The sequence below is a fragment of the Asterias amurensis genome, chromosome 4 (assembly GCF_032118995.1).
Source record: "Asterias amurensis chromosome 4, ASM3211899v1".
Taxonomy (NCBI): domain Eukaryota; kingdom Metazoa; phylum Echinodermata; class Asteroidea; order Forcipulatida; family Asteriidae; genus Asterias; species Asterias amurensis.
Genome location: NC_092651.1, coordinates 27,377,543 through 27,397,605, shown reverse-complemented (window position 1 = coordinate 27,397,605; position 20,063 = coordinate 27,377,543). Strand labels below are relative to the sequence as shown.

General features: G+C 38.9%; 1 protein-coding gene across 1 annotated transcript in view; it reads right to left on the bottom strand.

Moving 5' to 3' along the window:
* Positions 1–18,041, bottom strand: part of LOC139936339 (uncharacterized) — a 75,164-nt gene extending 57,123 nt beyond the window's left edge. Inside the window, exons 1-2 of the mRNA XM_071931138.1 lie at positions 17,417–18,041; positions 10,076–10,227 (exon numbers count right to left, since the gene is read on the bottom strand). Coding sequence (XP_071787239.1) covers positions 10,076–10,227; positions 17,417–17,475 — 211 coding nt within the window. The 5' untranslated portion in view covers positions 17,476–18,041. The remainder of the gene's footprint in view (positions 1–10,075; positions 10,228–17,416) is intronic.
* Positions 18,042–20,063: the final 2,022 nt, after the last annotated feature.

The following is a 20,063-nucleotide window of genomic DNA, read 5'->3' as shown; positions in this document are numbered from 1 at the left end:
AAACGGGCCACAACCGCCTGGTAGTTGATACAGACCCCCGACTATGCCCACATACATCTGCAGACAATAATAATGACCGAAAGTGCCTTTTTGTATTGGAATTCTCGAAGTTTATATTGCAACTGACATTTGTCTTACAATGAAGGTGATTACTTTCGACACAGGTCAATGTAATTGTTCTCAAGACCAACTTTGGATTCCTTTTTGTTGTTCTTTTGTAAATACATGATGCAAGCCTTTCGTTGGTAATTGTGTTTGCGTGTAGTTTCAGACCATGAGGACAGACAACGATTCGTATGTATTGATAAATCGAATAAAAGAACGATGACGTCTGCTCACAATGATGGCGCGGCCTATAAATACCACTTAGAAGAGCCCAAGACAAAATGTCCGTCAAGTGCGTGACTTTAAACACTTTAAAATAACGATTTACTTCTCCAGTCGACCCATAAAATAACTCCACCATCAATCCGGTATTTTTGCTTTCCAGGCTAATGGTGTTTTGACTGAAACTATTGCAGAACACTTCATTGGCAAATACTAGGATGACGTTACCAATGGAATTCGATCAGTGGAGGGCAAACGTTCCGAACATGGTACACAATGTTGGTGTTTATAGATTGCCAGAGAATCATTAACAAAAAGGCTGCAATATGTGCTTGAAATAGCGAAGTATATGAAAGTCAATAACACTCAAGTGTAATATTATTATCGGCAAGCGGGCAAAGTGGAGGTGTGGAGACTACATGATGTGTTACTGTACAGAAGCAATCTGGTTGCAACTTGAAGCGCATCAAAATATTATTATCCAAAATAAGTCATAGTTTTGGTATTCTTTTTCTTTTACTGGTTGAATGAGAACATTCAACTCAAACTCAATTCAGTTTGTGGTTTATTCCGTGGAAGAAAACATTGACATAATGAAGATAATAATGACACACTGCTGTGAATTGGCTATGGGTGTTGAACATGCACTTTGCGTCTACTGAACAGTATAGCACTTCCACAGTCCAGTGATTTGAAGTCTGGGAAAAGGTAATGGATGCCAGCGGAATACATGATAAAGCCAACATAACCAACGGAAACAGACATCCACAAAAGAAAACGACTGAGGTAACATAACCTAAGGGAGTCAATGGAAGTGTAACCAAGCAACCATTGTGCAAATAAAAACAACTTGGCTGGAGGAAGAAATGTAGTTGGTTGTGCCCCTGGACTTCGGTACGAAAAGGGAGGTAGTAAAACGTAAAAAGAAAAGGGAGGTAGTAAAACGTAAAAAGAAAAGGGAGGTAGTAAAACGTAAAAAGAAAAGGGAGGTAGTAAAACGTAAAAAGAAAAGGGAGGTAGTAAAACGTAAAAAGAAAAGGGAGGTAGTAAAACGTAAAAAGAAAAGGGAGGTAGTAAAACGTAAAAAGAAAAGGGAGGTAGTAAAACGTAAAAAGAAAAGGGAGGTAGTAACACGTAAAAAGAAAAGGGAGGTAGTAAAACGTAAAAAGAAAAGGGAGGTAGTAAAACGTAAAAAGAAAAGGGAGGTAGTAAAACGTAAAAAGAAAAGGGAGGTAGTAACACGTAAAAAGAAAAGGGAGGTAGTAAAACGTAAAAAGAAAAGGGAGGTAGTAAAACGTAAAAAGAAAAGGGAGGTAGTAAAACGTAAAAAGAAAAGGGATGTAGTAAAACGTAAAAAGAAAAGGGAGGTAGTAACACGTAAAAAGAAAAGGGAGGTAGTAAAACGTAAAAAGAAAAGGGAGGTAGTAAAACGTAAAAAGAAGAAGGAGGTAGTAAAACGTAAAAAGAAGAAGGAGGTAGTAAAACGTAAAAAGAAAAGGGAGGTAGTAAAACGTAAAAAGAAGAGGGAGGTAGTAAAACGTAAAAAGAAGAGGGAGGTAGTAAAACGTAAAAAGAAGAGGGAGGTAGTAAAACGTAAAAAGAAAAGGGAGGTAGTAACACGTAAAAAGAAAAGGGAGGTAGTAACACGTAAAAAGAAAAGGGAGGTAGTAAAACGTAAAAAGAAAAGGGAGGTAGTAAAACGTAAAAAGAAAAGGGAGGTAGTAAAACGTAAAAAGAAGAAGGAGGTAGTAAAACGTAAAAAGAAAAGGGAGGTAGTAAAACGTAAAAAGAAGAAGGAGGTAGTAAAACGTAAAAAGAAGAGGGAGGTAGTAAAACGTAAAAAGAAAAGGGAGGTAGTAAAACGTAAAAAGAAATTCGGGAAAATAAATCGTGTTCACTTTCAAAGTAATGGATTATGGCTTTTGGGTATAATCATGAAAGGTGCATCATTGGTCATTATTTAAGAAAGGGATATGGTATCAGTAAAATAGGTCGCAATGAAGCAAAACAGAGACGTTATTTGTTTCAAGATAGATGTGGATTTAATGGAAGCTGCCGGATGTCAATAAAATCCTCAAAGCCCGGAAGTTAACCGATTGCATACGGATTAGATATAACGCCGTAACGGTCTAACTGTACTTTCCAACCATTAACTTCACCAACTAGACACATAAGTTCCACAGCTGTGTTTTTCACAAGATTGAGTGTGTGTGTTAAAACACCATGAGCTCGACAGGACCCCGTAAAAAACTCAACGGAGGTCCAACTTATGGAATAAAACAAAACAAACTCAAGTTAACCGCAAACAGCTGTCAAAACAAAGCCGTTAGAAAATGTGCACAAAATATGATCACTATGAAGCAACTGATTTGTGTTTTAATGGCTTTAATAAAATGGATGCTGTCTGTTTTACCTAACACTATTGTTTACTGTAACCGATGTAACTATGTAAAAGTGACACAAGGCTTCAATATAATGTATCTAATGTATTTTCAGTAGTATATTTATATTATAGTATGTTGCAGGTATGCATGACCATTACCGATTAATTGAATTAAATTGAATTGAAGTAAAATAACAAACAAAAATATATCATACCAACATGTCGCCCTATTTCGTTTAATATGAGCTTTAGAGGGAAATACAACGCTCTGTAAAGCTTTCTAGAGGATGGTGACAGATCTTAAAAACAAACATGACATTTTTGATTTTAAATTTTGTTCATATTTTATATACATTAGACAGTTTTTTGCGAAATAAAAACTACTGGCCTAACGCTCCGACTCCATAGGATGTGGGGGGTGTAAGGCTTGTATGTAAGTGGTAAAGGTTGTTAATAATTTCCTTATTGGATGTTAGAAAGGTTAAATCGGTATAATTTATACTACTACTTGATTTTAAATATCAAGGGTGACCTGTTCGAGACCAATGATACAAATGCTTCAGTTATTATCAACATTTTGGCGCTACGAAATATTTTAGATAATTTGAGGATGAAGGTCAAAAATTTGACAGACCATGGAGGTCTTAAAATGAATAACACCCTTGATAATCCGTGCCTTAGGTGAAAAAGCACGTAACTTATTACAGATGGAATCTGAACCTGCTGAATCGTCGATACACGATAACGAACCACCCAGATGGGTCTCGAAACAAGTTTTACTATTCTGAGGTTTCAGCACATAGGAGCAATCAGATCATGTCAGACCAACAGAATGCCACTGTCATATCATGTCACCACCCACTCTGCTTTCAATGTTTTTTTCTCGGTTTCTGTAAATGGACGATAAGTGACTGATAATAAGTTTCAAGTGTTAACCCCTGCCCCAGCTCACGCTGCACGTGTTTCCATCTTAACCATATCAATGTGCAGCCCAGGTTGAACAGGTGAAGGCGGAAGAGCTATGGGTTAGTATGTACTACCTCATAGTGTGGACCTCAATCTAAAGCAACATGACAGAACAGATATTATATTGCTGTATAGTAGAAAGAAGAAACCAAACTTGCTGATCAGCTTCTCAATACGCACTCTGATAATTCACCATTGTTTGCTAATCATGCTTCATTCATGTACTAATTACACCAATGACACGTTTGAACTATATAGAGCAAGGGTTGAATAGTAATTACCCAATTAATCTTGCAATTAATCAAACAATTAACTTTGACAAGATAAATCAATTATTTCCCCTTCCCTCTGTCTTTAGGCGTGTGTTTCCACGAACTGTCCTAGTTTCATTCATTCCTTTGAGTTGTTATCCATGCTGCTCAATAATATGGTTTTACATTGATCTGGTTTCTTGGAGTGGTAACCGTCTCGGTTAACCATAACCCACTTCATATGTGTTTGAGGGGGGGGGGGTTTCACGGGTCAATCCCCTATGGCCTGTGGCGACAAGGGGCTTATTATTAGGCTAAAAGGGGGTACCTCTGTTGTTTAACCGCGACCCTTCGGTAAAACCAGGAACACTGCTATTTCATGTTTGAATTCTAACTTCGTATTGTCTGTGAAAAGAACTCGCAGACAAATCTCCAAACGTTTTACAGCTTTTTTGTGTGTTACAATTCTATGGTTATTATATCATTGGTTTAAACATTTCCCAGAAAAACAAGTTATGATTGATATGGTTCAGGTATATCAATGCAATTCAATGCATCCAAAGCCCGAAACAAATGCAAGATGTAACCCGCCATAGCAACATTGTAAATGAATTCAAAAGGGACACCAAACGTCACCGGAACCCAACATGTCACAGCAAAGTCAAAAGTATTTTTGGGGGTAGAATTATCAGGGTGACGTGGAAAGAAAAGTTGATGAGGTCAGATGCCCAACAGAAGGACATGAGGGCTTAACGACCAGTCATGCATTCTGCCGAGAATAAATCGTTTAGTCCCAGCTTAATGACGTCATACAATGGCTACTTTTAGAATGGTTTATAGCTAGCTGTTGAAGGATTACTCAAATGACAAGGTTTTATTTCACCGTGTAAAAATTAAGGTTTCCACAACGGACTTAGCAGAGAGACGATCAAACTTCAGCATTCAGTTTTCTTGAAATGGCTTTTGCTCATTTGTAAGAATGCTTTACAACGGCCGTCGGCCGAGAACATGGTAATTTCACGGTAGAAACTGAAAAGACGGTCTTCAGATTAGGAAATTGTCAACAAGCTATAAAGCTTGCTACTTTTAATGACTTAATACCCAACATCTCAAAGCCTTTGTTGTGTTGATGAACCATCAAGTTAACTAGGTTTTACTATTTTTTAACTTTCAGTGCACCCATCAATAAAACATTTCAAATCAAACAACTTTTACAACAAAAGTAACCAAGCGCCATACAGACCCAATCTTCAGTTGAATTAATTAATTAATTAATGCACCAAATCAAATACATCACGCACCATGATAAACAAAACATTATGTACATCAACTCCATGTTGACCACTTGGCCTTGTAATGCAGGGTTTCTATGCATCTAAGTTAACATGGGGGACCAAACAATAACTCCATGTTGACCACGTGGCCTTGTAATGCAGGGTTTCTATGCATCTAAGTTAGCATGGGGGACCAAACAATAACTCCATGTTGACCACGTGGCCTTGTAATGCAGGGTTTCTATGCATCTAAGTTAGCATGGGGGACCAAACAATAACTCCATGTTGACCACGTGGCCTTGTAATGCAGGGTTTCTATGCATCTAAGTTAGCATGGGGGACCAAACAATAACTCCATGTTGACCACGTGGCCTTATAATGCAGGGTTTCTATGCATCTAAGTTAGCATGGGGGACCAAACAATAACTCCATGTTGACCACGTGGCCTTGTAATGCAGGGTTTCTATGCATCTAAGTTAGCATGGGGGACCAAACAATAACTCCATGTTGACCACTTGGCCTTGTAATGCAGGGTTTCTATGCATCTAAGTTAACATGGGGGACCAAACAATAACTCCATGTTGACCACGTGGCCTTATAATGCAGGGTTTCTATGCATCTAAGTTAACATGGGGGACCAAACAATAACTCCATGTTGACCACGTGGCCTTATAATGCAGAGTTTCTATGCATCCAAGTTAGCATGGGGGACCAAACAATAACTCCATGTTGACCACTTGGCCTTGTAATGCAGGGTTTCTATGCATCTAAGTTAGCATGGGGGACCAAACAATAACTCCATGTTGACCACGTGGCCTTATAATGCAGGGTTTCTATGCATCTAAGTTAGCATGGGGGACCAAACAATAACTCCATGTTGACCACGTGGCCTTATAATGCAGGGTTTCTATCCATCTCAGTTAGCATAGGGGACCAAACAATAGCTTTCTTAGACTCAGCTTTTCAAAATCGGTCACCAACTTCCAAACCTCCGCACACGTAATGGTGCAGCAATTTAAAAGCAGGAGGTCTATAATTTGACTGTTGTGATAAACTCATCGTAAATTGCTGCAACAATATTACAACTAGTATCCAAACCATAAACTTCAACTCCGATTTGATTTAAGGAGCTTCCTACGACTACATAATTGCATTTAATTGCATCCCGCAGGGACGTGTTTCTGGACTTCCTATTCGTATTTTTTCAGCCGAAATTGGTAAAGTTTACCAACAAACAAGGTGCATGTAACCCAGTTGAAAGCTGTCCCTGCATACAGCTATAAACAGCCACCGTGTGGTTCATGTATACTAGACTTTCTGAAGTTTGCGTTTATTTTACAAAGTACTGCCTGGGGGCTGTGGGAAGAGTGTCGCTCCATTTGACAAGGTCTCGATACCCTTGGCTAAGGGCCGAGGTGTCGAACAGAAGTCAACACACAGGGTGTATATGAAGCCCTTACGGTGTCGCTCATACAGCAAGTTGTCACGTATTTTGCTATCTATATTCTAGACCTCTGATAAATAATGTTCAAACCATGGCTTCTCACTCTTCCGACGAGATTATAAGTCATTCTTTTTGGCTATACTTTCGACAGCAACGTAAGAATAATTTGCAATTGAGAAGATTCAACGTTCTGCCGGTTCAGGTTTGGATTCTTGGAACAATTCAGTTTTTTTACAGGTTGTCTGAAGTCACAAATGCTGTGCGGTCAGCGGTATTTAGTATATACCATACCAGTCAATTATTTATATGACAGGTTGTCCTGTTTAAAACGGTTACGTGTATTTTGGGGAGAATCGGTAAATATACCTTGTGTTTTGTTCATTTCTTGTTGAAAGGTGTGAACAGGAATATTTGACGTGGCATAAGTTCGCTCAGCGGCACTTACTCACAGCAGGTATGGTACAGTATCAAAGCTGTTTAGTTGGTGGTCAGTATAGTGAAATCGAATTAGATCAAGCCATTATAAAATCAAGTATTGACCCAGTTGAATGTCTACCTCCATGGTTGAATTAAGTTTCAATAAATAGAGGTCAGTACTAAGAGTCATTTGAGGTATAATAATGGAATTCTACCTCCATGGTTCAAGGTGAAAAGACATACAGCTTGTAAACACACACAAATGGAGGCTGTACCAAACCTCATGTTTGCGATGAGGTCAAACTTTAGTTCCTGCATCATAACACAAAGTCGCGTTGAGCGTTATGTTCGGACACTGAAGTTCCAGTTCATACACCTACCTGTTAAGAGTCAACATCTGAAATAAAATATCACCAAATGATTTCCTACCTTTGGAGTTACTTAAATCCAAAAGTCAAACACAAAACACACTCGATATCTTCAAATTATGGCCTCATCTATTCTAAGATTGTTTTTCTCAAGAGAGAGAAGTTAAGTGCATCGTGGCACTACTGGAATTAAACATGAACCCAAGTCTTCAATTAAAACTTAATCCAGTTAAATTAGTTTCCTTCACAAAGTACGGTTACACTTAACACCATAACGTATCCATACACGATCTCTGGGTGTTTAAAAGCTCGCGGCTCAAGCTTCATGATATCATGTTTCTCGCAACAAGGTTGAGCAAATATGTTTTGCAGAAGATGATGGGTTTTATATTCCATTGCTGTTTGGGTTTTGTATACGGGCTAAAAATTCTGGCAAAACCTTTCCGGCGCATTTTGTCTTCCTTTTCTCGTTATCTGTTTGCGTTATGTCACATTTGGCCCTGTCAAAACACCACTTATCTTAACATCGGGTTACACTTGTTGGGAGGGTTGAGAAGCTTAAAACCGCGGCCTTGTGCGCGCTCATTACTGAAAGTAATTAAATTAAAAGTAATTTGAACTTGGTCAACATGACTGCGAGCTTTCAGATGACGTCATATAGGGAGTGACACTATAGCTCCACCGACGACGATGTACGGAAATTAAGTCTGTGGTTGCCCCGGCAAACTTATTAAACTTAGTTTGCTGGGGGTTCTGGTTATGTCGTTTAAACCCTACACACAAAATAATGGGTAGGCCTAGGCCCTAACTATTTCCCAGTAAAGGAAAATTTACCCTGGAAAGGTTCAATTCAATTCAAGTCAATATTTATAGCATACTACTCCCTTCGTCTATAGTCAGTTATAGTTGTAGATTTCGTAACATTAAATTGACTCGACATGCAATCCGTTCCGCTTCTTGAAATGTTTGAATGCAAACACGATCTCTCGACAGTAGTAGTCAATACGCGTATCCCTAGTTTATAAACTTGCACATTGACATATAATATGCCGTTGGCAATCCGTTAATGTTTAAGTCTGGGGGCTAATCAAGAGGCACTCGGGCATGTCTTAGTTCATCATAGTGATAAACGCATTATCACTTGCCAGAAAGCTCCTTGAACTTTCCACGGATGTTTCCCTAGTGCCCTGTTTCTTAACGCCTTACATAACATCATGGCCAACCGGAATTGACTGCATAATGGAACGGTGGAGCTCTGCTGTTAAAATCGACTGTCTCACTTGGGAGTTAATGAGGCACCAGGTCTACCATGAATTCAACTTGATGTCCCCAACGACTAATGCTCAAACACATTCTGATTGGACCATTGGGGAAGAACGATGGGACATAGTCAATACGTGCTTAATACACTTCAATGGGGGTATAACAAAATAAAGAAACTACATGTCTTATCAAAAATACCATTCAACATGGAATTACAGTAACAGCTAATTATTTGGGGTGTTCAGTATATTGTTAAATGCACAGAGCCAGGATATTTAGTAGTCTAAAGCCAAAGTAAATAAACACTGAATGGGCTTAATGTTTGGCATGGGTTAAGATTGGGGGTCAAATGGATTAACACCTTACTTGTAACACAATTACGCTTATCACAGAGATAACAATAAGGGCTAATTAGGGGCTAATTAGGGACTGTTGGTGGGCTAATGGTGGGCTTATAATGAGCTTATGGGGGGGGGGGAGGGGGGTATCCAGTATAAGATTAAGCCGTTTGTTTTGTTGGTGAAGTCTACAGTAAATCTCACATGAGTGGTGACGAAAAAACTGCTTTATATTACAATATTTACAGTTTCACATTCAAGTGTATATACTTAAAGGTTGGAGTGAATCGTTTTAAATATATTGTCATCTCGAGTCCAGCAGGTCTTAAGACTTCTTCCTACCCGTCGGCAAAGTGGCTGTATAAGAACTTAAATTCAAAATGACAAGAATTCTGCGATAATTCTCCTTAAATTAAGAGTTCCCTTCAAGACTGGATGTGATTTTAGTGGGACCAGACTTTTCCGTTCTATATTGGTCTCATGTTATTATCTTGCTGTAGGGCACCAGACTCTAATTTCCCCACAGGAACAACCAGAGAAATTAAAACAGCCGTGTACCAAAATAAAACATTGTTAGTTCACGAGGTTATGTTGATCAAAACCCCATTACGCATACCTGTGGAGCCCGCGCTGAAAGCACATTGTGGGCAGACATTGTTTTTGTGCTTGTTATGTTTCTTTTCAATTAGAGCACCAATGGCTCGGACAACAATGGTGACAAGTTGAAATTGTCTCGTTTGCAAAAAAAAAAAAAAAAAAAAAAACACCGCACAAAAAAAACAAGTTATGACACGTCCACAAATAGTATAAGCAGCATCCAGCAAAATAATCCAGCATTCTCCCGAAGACGATCAGATCATTATACTGATCGAAACGTTGAGTTGTCAACCAACGGTTTAACTTCAGAACAGACACATCTCAAACGAGATTTTCACACAGCGTTACCGCAAATCTCTGTTAGTTATACTTCCACCATGCAAGATTTAAAATCCCATTTAAGAAAAAAGAAAAAGAAAAAAAAGTAAAACAATGAGAATCACTTACGAGTACATCCTCCGAAGTTGTCTCTTTTCCAACCGTAGCAACATCCGAAGTGGCTCCGACCAAACCGACAAAGTCCTGCCCTTCCAGAGGATCCAACTTCCTGCCTAGGATTGTTGTCTCGGGGACCTGGTCTGCTTCCGATATAATACGGTCTTGAAATAAAATAAAAGGGTACAAAGTTTAAGGTTAGTATTTGAAATTACACACATATATGGAATGAGAAAGGATGTGATTTGATGACAAACTTTCGCGAATTGGAATTTCATTCGTCCATTCTTAGTACGGTCACTCACCGATCATTCGTATTGCAAAGTGATCATCACAGTTTGTATTCTTTCTTATTACTAAACTCCCCGACTCCCCCCCCCCCAAAAAAAAAAAGGGTAAACCATGTCAGTTTACTTTTAAAAACATCACGAATACAAACAATAACGCATGAGAACAAAATAGTCATTGCAATTATTGCTTTAACTCAATCATTGTCATAAATTTGTATCAGAACATATCCCCACGGCTTCGATCATCTCTTTATGATTTCACCTGGATTGTTGAAATACCAATCACCGACTTCTGTTTGTACAAGTGACCAAACCTTATACTTGCCTGGCAGGTTTATTTTTACAGTTTCATACAGTCGCTACGTTGACAGATTGCGTTTCAGTCTGTGTCCTGACTTCAATAGTTTATTCTATTTCAGAAACTATTTTGTGGCGTTGAAGGGAGAATCCTTCACTTAAAGACCATGGACACTATTGGTATTATTTTGTCAAAGACCAGTCTTCTCACTTGGTGTGTCTCAAAATATGGATACAAAACAAACCTGTGAAAATATGGGCTCAATTGCTCGTCGAAGTTGCGAGATAACAATGAAAGAAAAAAACACCCTTGTCACACGAAGTTGTGTGCTTTGAGATGCTTGATTTCGAGACCTCAAAATCTAATTACTGCTTTCTCGAAAACTACGTTACTTCAGAAGGAGCCGTTTATCACAATGTTTTATACTATCAACAGCTACCCATTAGTAGTACTAAGTAAGGTTTTATTCTAATAATTATTTGGAGTAATTACCAATAGTGTCCACTGCCTTTAATCACAAATCATTTCTTCATGACATTGGCCGGTTGAGAAGGTGTGTGTGGGGGGGGGGGGGGGGGGGGCTGGGGATGTATCTGTCAAAGTGGTGTTTTATAGAAGCGGACATCACAGCTGCTTAAGTCACGCGAATCCGACTCGCCTCAACAGAATTACATGCTAAACAAAATGCCAAGAATAATATGATCGCTGCTGATATTCAAAAGTGGAAGGAACAATTGGTTTCCATTGCGACACGAATTCTTTTTTGATTTCGTAAATATATTGTTAAAGGTTTCTTTCAACAGTTTGGAATCTATCTTCACAACCATTTCAGAAAACTAAGTCATAGGTTTCCACATTGTTTTGGAGAAATAAGCGGACATTTGAAATGTCGTCATGATCTATTTCAGACGAAACTGAAAGCTCCTCAACAAGTCATTTAATTTCACTCAAGTGTCAGCAATGTTATTCCTTTAGCCGATAATAATGTCAAAAGATAACCAATCAATTAAACAATCTTTGATCAGATTTCGATTTGTTAGCAGCATCTCTCGTTGCAATTATCTGTTAAATTGAATAACAGTTTCGCATGCCTAAAATGAACGTTTTATAAGTTCAATTGCATGAAGTGCTATATTAGGCTAACTTGTGAAATTGAACGGCGGTTTTAACTAAAGGGGCAAAGTAATTTTACTGAGAATGCATCGAAGTAAAGTAGATGATGTTTTCATGTGTTCATGCTGAAAATTAACAGAACACATGCAATAACAACGCAACAACATGTTGTTCAACACAACACTTTGCCTTGTATTAGTCATAGACACCATAATTAGAAGAATGACATTATTTGAATGGACAACTCGTTTCACGTCCACAACACAACAGGTTTATCTAATTATTACGTCTAAATGTTTCACAAACCTAGACAAAACCCCTTAATATCACACTCACACTGATGTGACAAGTTTAAAACTGACATAATGTTGTACAATGTCAAAATAATAGACTGTTACCAAATGTGCCTTAATAATTCACGTGTTCTTTCAATCTATACCCACAGGCGAAATACTGATTTTGTTTCATATGACATTTTAGCTAGTTGGTAATAAAAGAAGCAGTTATAAGACAACGTATGATGTGGAAGTATAGTTCAATCGTAGACAAAAGTTCAATAGTTTGAGTTGCACAACGTTGCCAAATTAACCTACATTAGACCCATCAACTGCCCCCTTCGTGCTCCCCCCTTCGTGCTCAACACCCAGTTCGATTATGTGCTGGACACACGGGTTGTTTTTATCAAGCTGGAATTGTCTTCACAGGAAAGTGTTTTACCGTGACCTAGAGCCTGTGTGCACATAGGGAGTTAACAAATTTAACTTGTTTTGTATTGGGTAGGCAAGCACTAAACATCACATGATTTTTGTAATGTGTTATAAACTGTGCGTATATTTAGAAGCGCGTCCGGTCCTTCCAATTAAAGCTAAACTAACCACAACAGACTCCTGGGGCCAATTTTATAGAGCTGCTTAAGCAAAAAAATGCTTAAGCACGAAAATAGCTCGCTTATTTTACACATGTTACTGGCCAAAATTTCATGCCATATACATTGCTTGTGACTGGTATTTAGCCGTTGTTTACTTAGCATAACAATTGAGAGGAGTCTTGGCCGGTAATCTGATTTTACTAAGCAAGGATTTGTTTGCTTAAGCGAGTTTTTTTGCTTAAGCAGCTCTATGAAATTGGGCCCTGGCTATGAATTGTTTCAGTTTTGGCGACTTCGGCTACAGCTACGGCTAGGGCGCGCGCGTCTGCCTATCCTTCAACACTGACAGACGCGCTGATCTAGCCGTAGCTGTAGCCGAAGTCGCCAATTCGGACACGGCCTAAGTTAAGCCCCACGAGACACGGAGTCTGGGTAAATTTTTACCCGGGAGTTTTTTGTAAAGTAAACGCACGTGTTACTCTAAAACTCGGTGTTGATTTCTTTCAAACAATTTCATGGAAATTCACTTGAGTAATATTCATTTAAGCTATTGTATTTTGGTACTGTAGTGTCCTGCATACATAATATATAATATTGGACTGATTCCCATATGAACCATTCATGGACTAAGGATACAACGTCCCAAAGGGAGTCGTATTTTGACATGAGTGCAGGCACCAGACGGTGGCTCTGGAATTTGAAACATGTGAAGGCGCCATTACATGGTCCAGCCATGGTATGGATGGTCCAGCTCAACATTACCAATAAGGGTTAAGCGCATCACGTCACCGCGTTTACCGAGGCAGTGATATTGCGCATTAACTGAAATTCCACGTGAGAGAAATTTTCTTTTTGTTGAGTTGTTTGTTTGTTAACTATTTAATTAATTTATTAAGTTTTTATTTAATTATTTAATTATTTATAATATTTAATGTTTTAGTTGTAATTATTCGTTATTGTAATTTCAGTTCTGATGTTTTTTTTTATACAAGCGAAATAACTAAACATCGATGTTACGTCAGAGGTTAAGGGTGCCTTCCATTTGGGGTGTGGTTGAGTCTTTGGGAAACCAATACCCAAATGACTATTTTGCAAACAATCAACATGGTTGACAGTGAAGAGCACTAACTTGATGACTTGATCTATTTTATTATATCGGGAAGAAGGCCTTTTTACCCAACTTCCTTGCATTGATTGCGTGATGCTTCAAGACAGGAAATGGCTCAGAATGTGCCAAGATTGAGTATCGCAATAATCTCCAATTATTAAAGACTCATATTGACAAGTAAGCTCTAACCAGTGGACGTAATTGGACTAAATCGTAGTCTGTTTTAAAGGCAGTGGACACTATTGGTAATTACTCAAAATAATTATTGGTATAAAACCTTACTTGGTGACGAGTAATGGGGAGAAGTTGATGGTATAAAACATTGTGAGAAACGGCTCCCTCTGAAGTGCCATAGTTTTCGAGAAAGAAGTAACTTTCCACAAATTTGATTCCGAGACCTCAAGTTTAGAACTTGAGGTCTCGAAATCAACCATCTAAACGCACACAACTTCGTGTGACAAGGGTTATTTTTATTATTATCTCGCAACTTCGATGACCGATTGAGCTCAAATTTTCTCAGGTTAGTTATTTTATGCATATGTTGAGATACACCAACTGTGTCCACTGCCTTTAAAATAGAGAACCGTTTTGTAAAGCAGCATCCCACACATTCCTCCATAAAAAAAACATCAGAGTCAAATCTAGAGTTAAATATGGTTTACTTGCAGTCAAGAATATATGTTAAACCTTGAATATAGTCTCCAATGCTTCTCTATACAAATTCAAAATTAGGCAATTTAATCCACTGGTGGTACAAACATGCGTCGTATGTGTGCACTTCCCATGTTGTTGTTCATCTACGCATAGAATCTACGGAAGCATATGGAGTATTCACACTTTACATCGTAACGGCAGGGGGTTCCATAGGTCATTGACCTAGCCATTGATTTTGAATGTTCAGCACTTTTCTACAGGGGACTTGCAAACAACATAATCAATAAGGGAGTTTATTATGACCATTGGAACCATACATTCATATACATACATTGGCCTTTTTAGTGGATCTGGCAACCATGAAGCAAGATGTGAACCAAGTTGGCATAAAGACTCGTAGGCCTCTATATGCTGTCTTTATTTGATTTTTTTTAATTATTTTGTTCACGTAGAATAACCTAGAGTTAGTGTGTAGAAGCATAGAGCAAGAGAACCCAAGATAAACAAGGGAAACGAGAACCACCCCTCCCCAAAATGCGAAAAACAAACAAAACAGTGATGTAGGTCTACTAAATAGCGAAATTGTGGCATTTCGATGTGCACAATGCTGCTATTTTTGTACACGGTGCTTGTTTTTGATGTAGGAAGAAACTGAAGTCAACATCTCCCAATATTGCTCCCTTTAAATCCCAGCGGAAGTACATGATTTACTAAAACCAAGAGCCTTTCTAGCTTAGTGGGTCTGAGTACACGCCATCATGGGACAAGTCACGCCGTGATGGAAGGATTTAAGCTTGCTTTTCCTTCCCTTTATAGTTGCAAGGTCACAAGAGAGAGTTTGATCTATTCTTGCCTCCAAGCGTCAATAATTACTTGGACTAGTTGTAAATGTTCAGAAATGTATATCTTCAAAGGCAGTGGATTCTATTGGTAATTACTCAAAATATTTATTAGCATACAACCTCACTTGGTAACGAGTAATGGGGAGAAGGTTGATGATATAAAACATTGTAAAAAATGGCTCCCTCTGAAGTGACGTAGTTTTCGAGAAAGAAGTTAATTTTCCACGAATTTGATTTCGAGACCTCAAGTTTAGAATTTGAGGTCTCGAAACCAAGCATCTGAAAGCACACAACTGCGTGTGACCAGTAAAGGGTGTTTTTTCTTTCATTATTATCTCGCAACTTCGGTAACCAATTGAGCCCAAATTTTCACAGGTTTGTTATTGTATGCATATGTTGAGATACACCAAGTGAGAAGTCTAGTCTTTGACAAATACCAATAGTGTCCACTGTCTTTAAGTAAAGGTCGTGTTCCATGGATTGTGTTCAATTTTGGCATTGCACGCCAATAATCAGACTAAACCCGTGAATTCTCGGTACTTTCAAAAATGCGTATCTTCAACAAACTGTCGTGTTCCCCTGTTTTCAATGTCAGCAGTGAACACCAATGTTCACATTCAAACCATTTCCCAATCGAGCCTCGATTTCGTTACGTTACGTTGCTTTCGTGGCATGAGGGAACAAGATGGCTACCTACGATAAAGGCACACAGCAGTGCCCCCAAACAACCGCATCCCCCACCCCCCCCCCCTACCCAACCCCCTGTCGCACGACTTACTTTTCTATATTTTAGTTCAACATAATTTAAGTTGTCACTGGCCACCACTATACTTTATGAGCATTTCCAAAAAGTGACTAAATGAAAATCACGCAAAACGCAAGTTTGAAAAAGAAAAAATGGGGGAGTTTGTATTATTTTGATGAACACTATTTTTTACCCCGTCACGTCACTACGCAAGAAAACGATCACTATAGCAAGTCCCTTTTTCTGGAATATTGTAGAATCATGATCTAAAAATAAGACATGCCCGATTCTGTCGCTAGTTTGATGGTTTTGTAGTTTGTTTAAAAAAGACGAGTGATTGGGGCTTGTTCTAAGTTTAGTCCCTACCGATAATTGAGGGCCGTTTCCGACTTGTTGTTGACAGACAATAAACAGCTTCCAGCTGGCACTACACACAATACGTCAAGCCTCTAATCACGCTGAGATATGTCAAATATCTTGGAACTGTCCATCTGTGATTTTTGTTATGCGGGATCAACAAAGGAAGTTGGTATAAACCCATTGCCCTTTGGTTTATACAACAGACGGTATTCGCATCAGGGACAAGAAAGAAAAGTAACACAGAACTGTTTCAACGGTTTCCACCTCATGTTAAAAAGAAAACATAACACTAAACTTGGTATGAAGTCTGTGAATTGAGAGATTAACCTACCGTACTACCATCATAATTAGTTTATAGAGCACAATAGAGCACAGAGCATAGATTATGTAGCTTATAGTTATATAGAGCTCAGTGGTGCAAGAAGCGCAATCATAATAGAAGAAATAACATCAGGGTACGATTTCATCCGGCAATTTTGCATGGCAAAATTTTTCGGCTCAAAATTTGTGGGCACACTGAATGAGTAGCAACTGACATTATTTTGAGTAGCATTTTGCTCTGCTATAGGCCTATACGAAATCGTTCCCTGAACACACACATGAGACATTCATTGGTGGAGCAAGGGCGGTTGTCTCATGGTTGTTCTAGCGTTTTCGGCACGATAAAAACACTATTATTCATGATTGCAAAACAGTTTTGTTTGTACCATGACAGCTTTCCTCAAATTAAATTCAAAAGTTATAAAAAGAACAAATATAATTGTGATTTAGACACCCCATGGTCACAGTATTATTGTGATCATGACCAAGGTGACTATGTATACCAGTATTATATAAAACAATGACAAATCGGACATGGTTAATTAAATTCCGTAGCTACTTTGGTTGCCGTAACTAAGTTAGGACGAAGGCCGGTTACTGTCGGGTATACCTAGCTAGACAGGCAACCCCACCGCCCAGTCAGTCGGAAATACACATTGACATTCCTAAAAAGCACTCAATAGGTATTACGTTTTAACAAATGCACTTGTTCTGTTCTGAAGTGCCAACTGTTTAGATGAAACAGATCACTTACCTTATACTTAACACCCCAGACAGGAGTACAAGAAACACACTGGTTGAAGCCAACAACATCTCGAAATGTTAGGTTCAATGCTAACTATTTTTGCTAAATTCTGAACAACCACCAGACTTGGTGAGAGAACCTCGGAGGGTGGATCTGTCACTTGATACGGTAGCGGTCCGTGAACTTGCCCGGAGACAAACTGCCGTACAAATTGCCTCCCGCACTGCTAAAGATTTGTCTGTTATAGCCGACAAGTACGGAGACCTCCTTCGAAGGTGCTAGCTGGCTGTAGAGTTTCTACCTCATAAGAACCCACAGGGTGATTGGTGGCGTTGATGAGAAATGCCGACTTATGAATGAAAAAAGGCTCGCAAGCTCATTAATGTCAGGGTGTTTCCGTCTGCTAGTGTTGGCAGAATGACAGTTTACTGGCGTTAACTAAGCAGCCTTGACAAGCTTTCTGCAAAGTGCTTACGAAGAGCCAAACCACACAAGATTCCTCTGAGAGTGAGATTTCCAACTAAAATAACCACAACTTGAAGTCAGTACTTGTTGTGTGATTCAGCCACCTCCACTGGTGAAGCAATGAACACCCTACTCTAGCAATGAACACCGACACTGTTGCAGCTTGATGGCATTCCTATACTGTACCATAGAAAGTAAACTTGCCGTGACGTCCGTTTGCCATTGGTGGCAGTAGAAGCCTGCGCGTGTGGGGTGACGACACATCATTAGCATATCATTAGCATAATAATTGCTCTAATAATCTCGTTATAGCTTTGCGTGTGTTTAAATGGAGGGACCTTTGAGTTACCTGAATATCTAAACAATGGAAAACTAACAACAGTTACTGTACAGTCAATTTCAGTGATTTTTTTTTTTTTTTTTTTTTTTTTTTTTTAACTTAGCAAATCTTTTTCATTTATGTTTTGATAAATGACTTACAGGCAATGTGTGTCTGTCCCAAATAGTTGACATTGCTGCCCAGTAAATATTTGACAGCCGTAACAGTTTAATACAACACGGAGGCCATCATTATCAAACTTCTCCCCCTGTACAACATTGAACCTCATTGAGTGTATGACACTATGGGTGCGTTCGTTTAGCTTCCCTGGGTCGACCCCGGTGTGTGGCGGTTTTTTCCAGGACAAACGATGGGTAATTATCTGCACACGTTCGTCCTGGGGAAAAAAAACCGACACACACCGGGGTCGACCCAGGGAAGCTAATTGAACGCACCCTATGTTTTGGCGTATCAGACAGCGCCCTCTATGGCTATTTTTTAGGGAAGCCTTAATTTATTTGTTCGTTTTTTTTAGGGATTATGCTTTTTGATGATGTGAAGTAACGAAGTTTTGACGAGATTATCGCTATTGTAAGGTTAAGTGAGGTTAAGAAGAATAAACCAATCATGTATCTCGTTGCCAGTCACATGCGGTCATTCCACAGATGAAGAGAGGTTGCGACCTATTATTAAATCATTATCTTCTCAGGCAACCGCACCCTGAGAGTTTTTTATTAAGTTGCCAAATATGAACATATCGCATTTCCCTCTGAAGATTCAACCTTTTTATCATATACATGTTCAGTTTGTGTTTAACCGTCAAATGTAAGCTCTTACCATCTGCCTCAGGTAGGAAATGATTATTTTCAAGTTGTAGGTAGAACATTGCCAACTTATCCCGGGTTTCGATTTGAGCATCTTATCTCAAACCTCCCTTAGCATTCTTATTCCAAGATCGACATGAAAACGCGAAAGTTCAAACCCTTGAAACAAGAAAGAGTACTTTAAACTTGAATGGTGGGAATGAAACGGCCGCATACTTTTGTCCATCTGGAAACAAGGTTGTATCAGCGGGTGTCTTTCCTTGGCGTGTTTGTTGCATACATTTACTCACCTGACAAGGTTCAGTTGCCAATTACCTTTGCATGTGGACGGTCTTATACCTTGACCCTTGTGTCCGAAGAGCAATGGTGCATTTTGGACGTAACCCCGCCCCTCCCTTCCCTCCCCAGCGCAAATACCGACTATTATCGCCAGCCCGACTATCTCTTCGTATCATACTTGAATTTACTGTCAAGTAAACGGGCCTAACAAACGCAAACAACAACATCGACTTCGACAAACATTTATGTATATAAACGAAGTTGGCCAGCCAATTAAATAAAAATGTTGAGTATGCATTTTGGCACCGCAATTTGTTTCTAAAGCTCCAAACTGCGGGGGACTCGGTAAATATTCGTAAATTTGATCTAAAACATATTCAGCCATGAACTGCAAGGATCCCGGCAAGCTTGTTGTGAAGGACTCTCAAACACGAAGCACAAATCCCATGAGATCTCGAGAGAAGTTAATACTGTAAGAGAAATTGATTTATATTTTAAAGATCTTACTAGTGGATTGTACGTTTACTTAGATTTGTGTTACATTTAATCAATATTTAGAGCAAACATATTAACAGGTAATGATATAAAATATTATTATGTAAAATCATCAAGGACCGGACTCACGGCCAATCTTGGCGTTTTCTTGTCCAATACACATTTGTAAAGACACGACGTTTTGCGTTTGAGGTATAGACTCTGACATCAACTACAGATATAAGATGTTATCGGCAGGAGACTATGGGTTGTTAATCCTTACGTCATGAGGATG